This window comes from Capsicum annuum, chromosome 6, assembly GCF_002878395.1.
Source record: "Capsicum annuum cultivar UCD-10X-F1 chromosome 6, UCD10Xv1.1, whole genome shotgun sequence".
Lineage (NCBI taxonomy): Eukaryota > Viridiplantae > Streptophyta > Magnoliopsida > Solanales > Solanaceae > Capsicum > Capsicum annuum.
Window position 1 is genome coordinate 201,465,843 of NC_061116.1, and position 9,798 is coordinate 201,475,640.

Sequence of the window (9,798 nt, forward strand, 5' to 3'; positions counted from 1 at the left end):
CCATGCAAACGCATGCACAACGCTCCTCGAAAGGATGCGACCCTTCGAGGTAAAACGCACACTGTTTCGCGCAATAGGGTGATCTGCGCGCGCACCTAGGCAACCTGCGGGCGCAGGTGCAGCGCAGTAGCCACTGGAATTCAGACAGTGTCACTTGCGGCCGCAGATCAGGCACAGGTCCAGCACAGACTGGGCACAGGTGACGTGATTGTACTGAAAAGGTGCCTTTTTTCAGAACCAATGCATCCTTTCCGAAGGGACACATTAAGGCTATAAATACCTGACATATTCCTCAGGTATTAACATGATTTTTGACAGCAAAAACACTCTTCTTCTGTATAAAAACTCAGTGTGATCATTAGCCGTTGAGTGAGTTCGACGAATCCAATAAATTAAGGTACCGCTATTGTTGGATTGAAAGCCATTTTATACTGGACGAAAAATTCCATAACCTCAGGTACAGTGAGGGAAATTATTCCTTAAAGATATTCCGTGAAATCGGGGGACTTGACTTTAAATTTTTGTTTCATCTTATTTTTGAAACTATTACACACTTCTTGGATAGATTATTTTTAATCTTGTGTTGAAGGTGTTGTGTAACTTCATAACTTGATTTGTGTTGATGTTGTTGTGTGCCTAAATACAAATTTGTGTACCCGAAAACATTGAAAATAACAAACCTCAAATGATGTTTCGTGAATAAAAAATAGGTAAAAAATTTAATTAGTTTTGAAACGTTGGGTCTTGCTTAATTAGTTATTAGCGGCTCAAAAAAGTAATTATTTGCTCATTTTCTCCCAATAAACAACATTCTTAACGTTTAGCATAGTGTTATAGAGCTCATGCTCAACATGGATTATCCCCTACCAGCTTTAACATAGAACTAAAATCATGCGATCTCTGCGGTCATATTGACTTGTAGTTAAGTAGTCTATATATGACAAATCTGCTGTTATTGGGTTTCTTCAGGTAAGCACAAGTCTGTAAACCTCATTTGTGAGATCACACCGGGTATGTTATTGTTGACGATGGCCAATGGAGGATCCAAATTTTAAACCTGTGAGTTCTAACACTAGAAAGTTTGTTATTAAATGTACATTTAACTCCATCTAAATTAGTTTTTCCCTAGAGTTGTACCTTGACATATTGAATTCCGCTGAACCCGTGAAGCCATTGTTGGATCAAGAATGATTATGGCAGCTCAGGAGAAACCAAAGGAAGTTGAGAGAAGGATGGTGAAAGCACTTTGGTTCCAGTTGGCAAATGGCATATTAACAATTATAAATGTAAGAAATCGCAGTCTGTGAAAACGAAAGGCTTCCTTTTTGAGCTGCAATTACATAAATTGATCCGTGAACCTGATTCCAACTTTGCTATTGCTTTTCGATCAGAGTATAAGTAGCTCATTTGTGTAAATATCATTTCACCCGTAAAATGATTCAGCATTTTTGTAATGCTTGGATACAGAAGTACAATATGAATTGTATTATCCGATTATCTTCAGATCACTGGCCCAAGATATCTGATATTGATTTATTGATCGCTTGGAACAGTTCTTTCCTGTCATAGGAAAAATGAAGAACACGTGAGGTGGAGAGCGATAACATCGATTGTGATCAAAGTGAAGCAAACAATTCAATGTGTATGGTTGGAACACAGGTATAAGACAATAAAAGCATTTGCATGAAGCATCTGGAGAAGCTTGAAAATAAAAATGTGGACATACGAATGACGCAAGTTATAACTATTTTTCACTCTGTTACACGTGCAAAACAGACATAACAGCTAACAGATGGAACGGAGGAAGTAAGATTGGAGACACAAGATAAGAGAAAAGGCAATCCTTGGTAGAGTTCTTTACCTGTCGGGTTTGAATAAGAGGTATCTGTATACAAACCACTGCAAAAGAGAAAGAACAGGAAACGTGTTAAGTTAGTGATTACCGAGGAAATTAGAATAAGAACATATCACTATTTGACAACTGAAACGATAAGGAGACAGAAATCTTTCTATTGTTCCTCAATAAAGACAGGGGGAAACAAGTGTGATTCAGAACTTACAGAAGAAAACAATACCCCGACGAATTCAAAGAAACCTGGAATGAGAGGCACGCGGTCGATTGCCTATTCAAAGCTAAAAAAACATCAGTACATTCGCAATTCTCAATAACAAAAAACTTTGAATCTCTCAACAGTATATTTTAAAACAACACTACATCCATGCCGAGAATACACAGGAAAGGAAAACAACCATTATGGGCCTACGGATGATGTAAAACTACTCGTATGAGGTCGTAGGTTGCACTAGTGGTTTTTTTCCACTAGGCGTTGTTGGAGCTTAATATGTTCTTGGATAGGTATTGTCGATTCATTTGGTTATAAAGATTCTGTCAACTGCCAAAGAGGCAATATTGTTGGGTTCATCCAGCCTAAATACACTATGGTGTGATATTGTTTGCTTTGGGCTAAGCCGCAGTCCGCACAGTTTTGTCTGAAAGGCATCACACCATTAAGAGATCCTATAGCTTCCCCATCCCTTCAGATGAGACTTTGGTTTGCACACTCAACAATCTCTCCCTCGAGCTAAGTTTCATGTGGCCTAGCACCATGATCCACAAGTCAATTTTCGAGATTCACTCTGTGTCACCATTGTGTGTCATTCACATGGCAACTGAAGTCTGCAACTAGCTTCTTCTTGTGTGTGCATCTACAAAGCTCGTAAGGGTAAATAAACCGAGCCCTACACTCCTTCGCCGCATCAACATATTAATCCCACATTCCCACTAAACTTGGGCCCTGATACCAGTTGTTGAGCAGTCCACACAGTTTTGCCCGAAAGGCATCACACCATTAAGAGATCCTATAGCTTCCCCATCCCTTCAGATGAGACTTTGGTTTGCACACTCAACAATCTCTCCCTCGAACTAAGTTTCATGTGGCCTAGCACCATGATCCACATGTCAATTTTTGAGATTCACTCTGTGCCACCACACCCAACAAGATTGTGTGTCATCCACATGGCAACTGAAGTCCACAACTAGCTTCTCCTTGTGTGTGCATCTACAAGCTCGTAAGGGTAATAAACCGAGCCCTACACTCCTTCGCCGCATCAACATATTAATCCCATATTCCCGCTAAACGCATGATTTTCCCAAAAGGTTTCACACCATTACAAGAACCTACACCTTATATGTAGCTTCCCAATTACTTCAGCTACCAATGTGGGAGTTTGGTACGCACACCCAACAAATATTGTAGACTTCTCAATGTGGTATGGACTATGGACATATAATAACTCCAGCATCCATATATAAAGCAACAAAATTACCGTGACAAGATTCAAAGCAGCCCAGAAACCAACAACAGCAGCAATTCCCAACCCAATTACAGCAATCCGGTCTTCAGGCGTGTCCCACTGTTTCAACAATCAAACAAAACACAATTCAACGAATCTAAGCATAACAAAGAAGGTCACAAGACTTATTTTGCTTTATAGTGTCAGCGGGAGACTTATTTTCTTTTTTTCTAGAGGGAGGGGGATGAGGGGGGGTGTAGCATGGAATCTTTGTTCTTGTGCGATCCACAAAAAATAAAACGATGAAAAAGTGCAAGAACGAAAAAGACTAAAAACCAATTGACAGCTCCATTTTAGAGTTGTCCCAAGAGAAATGAGCAGTGGATTTATACGGTTTCTCATACGAGTGTCAGTGTGTCACTACAATGAAACTCTAGGAATCAAGATGAGAATACAAAATGGACAGAAAGGACACTCACAATATTCTTTATTGATTTAACAACACTTGGGGAGGATAAGGATTCAGAACTTTCACTCGTTGCCTTTGCTGTGATGACCAGATGACCTTGTCTTGCTACAGAAACAGTAACAGTCAGAAGGAATCTGTAAAATGTTAGTACTAATTAAACATGAAAGCATGAAAACAAACCAAGGAGGAGACAAGACATAAAATGAGCGGGAGAAACTACATAACTGCCAAGGTGATTTATCAGAACCCACAATCTGACTATGACTTGGCATCTTTAATAAGCTTTTAAGGTCAATCTTAGCTGGTTAAGACTCGAGCGGTATCACTTGGTCTATAACTGTTAATTGAGACCTGTATCTTGTAATCAAATGAATCTTCACGAGTGTCCTATTACAAGCTCATTCATCTCCATAGTAGACAAAGGTTAATTAACAATTCAGGATATCCTCATTCACAGGCTCATTTACTTCTATCTATAGTAAATACGGAATAAGAATATTTCTTTTGCTAGTAAATGATGTATATTCATTGAGTAATCTCTAACTCGTCTTGTTAAGTCTTCTCCTATGGACAAAATACACCTTAACTAGAAACATTCATACTAGTCTTTAAACTATCAAGTGAAACGTAGCAAAAACAAGGTGATTTCTTGCCTACTATCCAAATCTTGTGGATAAAGTTATCTGGTAACTATATTGGTGGCATGTAGCTTGTGGATTTAGTTGAGGCCCAGACACGACCAAAAAATAAAACTAGTGAAATGTAGTGTCATCCCATGTTCTTAACTCCATCTAACGTGCACTACATAAAAGCTAGATGTCCAGATGAGCAGCAAAATTCACCTTCTCCAACTTAAACTATATGAGGACTGCATGAAATGCCTATGGAACTTGGGAAGTGTCGAGTTATATACGTCAACAGTTTACTATTGTAAAACGGGTCCTTTTTCCCTTCACCAAAAGGTACAAACCCAGTTTTACAACAGAAATTTCACCTATCAAATCAATACGCACCACAACCTCAAGATTATACTTCAATGAGCTTTAGTTATCCCAAATTCAAATCATGTACTACGGGTTGATTTCTCAAATGGTCAACTAACTAGCAATTATTATCTCAAAAAGTCCTCTCTTTTTATCTTGATTCCAGTTTTGTTCAACAAAGAAAGTAGCTTTATGAGTTAATAACTACTAGTCCAGTGACAACTGAGAAATCAACTTCATGTACTATCAATAACAAAATGAGAAGTTTCAATACAATTGCATAATCAAGAATAAATAATGGATTTTCAGAATTAAAATCGTACTGCCACTTATCAAAGTACTCCCTCCCTTTCAATTTATCTGATACTTTCCTTTTAAGTTCATTTCAAAAAGAATGAACCTTTTCTTTTTTAGCGATTATCTAATTTGAAATTTCCACCTAACATGTTTAAAACACAAAATTAAGGAGCATTATCGCATGCTTAACGATGAAATTAAAATATCTTTAATTTAAGACCACATTATTCCACCGTCTACTTTACTTTCTTAAAACTCCGTGATAAAGAAAAAAAAGCCAAACAAATTAAAACGGCGTAACTGTTTACTTTTCAGATGAGTTGGTACGCAAGAAACAGAGTTCAAAAGAAGAAAAATGAAATTCTGAAATTGAGGATGTTGAAGAAGTAAACTTACTGGTGGGGACAGAAACAGTAGATGTAAGAACAGTTCCAAAAAGGGTGTGTCTTCCAGTGATAGAGGGGGGAGGAGGAGGATGCAGCTTAGCTATTACGATTGAAGCCATCTGACAATTTTAGTTACTTTTTTTTTTTTTTGTCAAAATGGAAACAACAGTTAAGCAGAGAGGAAGGATACAGCAAGAAAGAAAGAAAGAAAGCTATAGGAAGCAGATTAGGCAGTGAAGACCACGCACCTGCGTGCGCCACAAATACCTTGATATACTTGTTTAAAAAGTTATTTTAAAATAATTAACATGTTTAAACAATCTAAAAAATAATTTAACACTTTTTAAAATAATTAACATGTTTAAAGAATCTAAAAAATAATTTAACACTTTTTTTTAATTTTATTTTTAGTTATTCAATAAAAAAATAATTAACAATATTTATTGTAAGTGTAATGGGTCATATGAAATAATTTATACCTATTATTAATTTTTTTAAAATATTATGAAAAAATCAAACATCTAAAGTAACATAAGACTGACAATTTAAAGACAATTGTGGGGAATCGAAAGGCAAGGCCATACAACCAAATGATGAGGTGGATTGGATGAGATTGTTCCTTTCTTAATCATAAATTTTGTATTTAAGTTTGGGTATGAAAAAAAATTTTGATAGAGAGGGAGTTCTATCCTTCGAATGGAGCCATACCCGATGTGAATCCGAATTAATCGGATTCCAAAGCAAATACCAAACACTGAATGAAAAACCAAAAACAAAAAAGAAAGGCTAGACCATGATTGAAAATGATCAAAATACTCTTTAATGTACAGGGGTTTGGATTATTTGGCCCCTTCTCTAGGGGTTTTGGGCTCTAGGTGACAAAAGAGTTTTAAAATAAAGTGTGGGTGACACAAGTCTTGATAATTGAGTTGAGGTGACAGTTACTTTATTAAAGATTAAGAAAGTAAGAAAAGTTTAAAAATAACCCACAAGTTTTTTAATTTATACTCTGATCCAATGTAAAACCTAATATAACTAGAAATAGAGGGAAAAAAAGGTATGTCTCTCTCTCTTCTTATTTATTAAAGTTTTCTCTCTCTTCGTGATTTTTGTTGTTCATTGTTGTTGTTGCTTTATTTATCATCTTCTTTATTATCCTCATCTTCTTCGTCATTATCATTTCTTCTTGTTCATCATCATCATCTTCTTGTTGTTGAACATTGTTGTTACCGCTACTATTGCTACTTGATCAAATTTTTTTAGGTCAAATTTTATTCGTATATCACTTGAAAATTACTTATAGGTGATTTTAGTAAGTAAAATTATAACTTTTAGTTGAATTTCTCATCTGGGTGTATCTGCTACTGCTGTTTTTTCAACAGTAAATAAAATATGTAACGTGAATCCAACAGATGAGTAATCTGTTGCACATATGTGTAATCTGTTGCAACATATTGACTAATCTGTTGCAACATATTGACTAATCTGTTGCAACATATGAGTAATATGTTGCAACATATATGACTAATCTGTTGCAACAGATGACCCATATGTTGCAACAGATTCGTCATATGTTGCAACATATTACTCACTTGTTGCAATAAATGACTCATATATTTGATTCATGTTGCAGGTTCTATCCATTGTAGCAGCAGCAAATATACCAAATAAAAAATTCAACAAAAATTATAATTATACTTACAAAATCACCTATGAAGTAATGTCCAAGTGATATACGAACAAAATTTGACTTAAAAAAATTCTAAAAATTTCAACAAGGGCACAACGAATAAGTGAAACACATGAAAAATTTCATGAAACAGGTAAAGAAGACAAAAATAGTGTATCATACATCAAATGTAAAAGGATCGAGGGGACAAACGTTTGAGTTTTCCTAAAAACATTTAAGTTCCCTAGTATTTTAATTGTTTTCTAATGGATAACCCACCTATTATAACAAATTTTCTATCTATTTAATAATTCCCAATAGATGAATCATCTGTTGCAACATGTTAGTCATCTGTTGATTCAAATTAACCAATTATTAGTAATAACTAAATTGATTTAGCTAAAATTAAAGACAAGTCTTTAAGATGATGGGACAAAAATTTGAGTTCTCTTAAAAATGTTTGAGTTCCCTAATATTTTAATTATTTTTTAACAGATCACCTATTTGTTGCAACAAGTTAGTCATCTGTTGCGATAAATGCTTATAATAGGTTAGTCATTTGTTGATTCAAATTAAGCAATTATTAATAATAATTTAATTGATTTAACTAAAATTGAAGACAAAACCTTAGACAAGGGAAAAACGCTTGAGTTCTCCTAAAAAACATTTGAGCTTTAGTATTTTAAATTGCTTTTCAACACATATTTTGTCTATTTAATAATTTCCAACAGATGAGTCATATGTTGCAACAACTTAGTCATTGTTGCAACAGATGTCTATATCTGTTTGATATTTTTCAATAGATGAATTAGTTGTTGCAATAAGTGAGTCATTTGTTGCAACAGATGTCTATATCTGTTTAGTCATTTTCAATAGATATTTTTATTTGTTTGGTCATTTCCAACAGATTACTCATCTGTTGTAACATGTTAGTCATCTATTGATTCACAATAATTCATTATTAGTAATAACTAAATTGATTACTAAAATAAAATCTGAATTAATAAGTTCAATTACAGTTTCAATTAATCTCATGGTAATTACACGATCAATTAGGTATGTTCGTCCTGGATAGAGTGATCAATTGACCAATTTTATTTGAAATGATTCAAACTAAGTCATCATTAGAAATAACTATATTGATTTAACTAAAACTAGAGATGAATTAGTAAGTTCAATTACGATTTCAATTAATTTCATAGTAATTACATGATCAATTAAGTGTTTCGTACCGAGTAGAATGATTATTTGACAAATTTTATGTGAAATAGTTTAAATTAAACCATTATTAGAAATAACTACATTTATTTAACTAAAATTAAAGATAAATTAGTAAGTTTAATTACGATTTCAATTAAACTCAGTAATTAAATGATCAATTAAGTGTTTCATCCTTAGTAGAATAATTAATTGACCAATTTTATTTTAAATGATTCAAATTAAGTTATTATTAGTAATAACTATGTTGATTTAACTAAAATTAAACATGAATTAATGCGTTCACTTACAATTTCAATTAATCTCATCATAATTACATTATTAACTAAGTGTATTCGTCCCGAGTAGAGTGATCAATCGACCAATTTTATTTAAAATAATTCAAATTAAGATATTATTAGTAATAATTAAATTGATTTAACTAAAATTAAAGATAAACTTACAATTTCAATTAGTCTCATAGTAATTAAATTATCAACTAAGTGTATTCGTCATGATTAGAGTGATCAATATTGACCAATTTTATTTGAAATGAATCAAATTAAGCCATTATTCGTAATAACTAAATTGATATAACTAAAATTAAAGATGAATTGATAAGTTCACGTACAATTTCAATTAATCTCATAGTAATTACATGATCAACTATGCGTATTCGTCTCGAGGAGAGTGATCAATTGACCAATTTTATTTCAAATGATTCAAATTAATTCATTATTAGTAATAAATAAATAAATAAATTTTGACTAAATTTAAAATGAACTGATAAGTCCACTTACAATTTCAATTAATGTATTCGTCCTTAATAGAATGATCAATTGATAAATTTTATTTAAAATGATTCAAATTAAGCAATTATTAGCAATAACTAAAATGATTTAACTAAAATTAAAGACAAGACCTTAGACAAGGGGACAAACATTTGAGTTCTCTTAAAAACATTTGAGCTTTAGTATTTAAAATTATTTTCCAACATATATCCTATATGTTTGATAATTTTCAACAGATGAGTCATTTGTTGCAACAACTTAGTCATCTATTGCAACAGATGTCTATATTTATTTGACAATTTTCAATAGATGAGTTATTTATTGCAACAAGTTAGTCATCTGTTCCAACATATGTCTATATTTGTTTGGTCATTTCCAACAAATATCTTTATCTCTCTGGTCCTTTCCAACAGATGTCTTTATTTGTTTAGTCATTTTCAGCAGATTACTTATCTTTTGCAACATGTTAGTCATCTATTAATTCATACTAAATCATTATATTAGTAATAACTAAATTATTTAACTAGAATTAAACATGAATTAATAAGTTCAATTACAGTTTCAATTAATCGCATGGTAATTACACTATCAACTAAGTGTGTTCGTCCTGAGTAGAGTGATCAATTGACCAATTTTATTTGAAATGATTAAACCAAACCATAATTAGAAATAACTATATTGATTTAACTAAAATTAAAGATGAATTGTAAGT

General features: G+C 33.0%; 1 protein-coding gene across 1 annotated transcript; it reads right to left on the reverse strand.

Annotated features, from left to right (window-relative positions):
* Nucleotides 1–1,250: 1,250 nt before the first annotated feature.
* On the reverse strand, nt 1,251–5,707 carry LOC107876122 (protein CURVATURE THYLAKOID 1C, chloroplastic). The gene is made up of 6 exons (XM_016723132.2): nt 5,440–5,707; nt 3,774–3,868; nt 3,328–3,414; nt 2,061–2,123; nt 1,862–1,899; nt 1,251–1,560 (listed from the first exon to the last, which is right to left on the reverse strand). The coding sequence occupies exons 1-6, from the start codon at nt 5,546–5,548 to the stop codon at nt 1,506–1,508; spliced, it is 447 nt and encodes a 148-aa protein (XP_016578618.1). The 5' UTR covers nt 5,549–5,707; the 3' UTR covers nt 1,251–1,505.
* Between the last annotated feature and the right edge of the window lie 4,091 nt (nt 5,708–9,798).

Bases quoted from the DNA above. Each gene is read 5' to 3' on its own strand.
- LOC107876122 (XM_016723132.2), bottom strand. From the start codon at position 5,548: ATGGCTTCAATCGTAATAGCTAAGCTGCATCCTCCTCCTCCCCCCTCT. The intron at 2,124-3,327 runs GTAATTTTGTTG...AGCTTTGAATAG, and splicing joins CTGCTTTGAATCTTGTCACG to GCAATCGACCGCGTGCCTCT. The intron at 1,561-1,861 runs GTAAAGAACTCT...TTCCTATGACAG, and splicing joins CTCTTATTCAAACCCGACAG to GAAAGAACTGTTCCAAGCGA.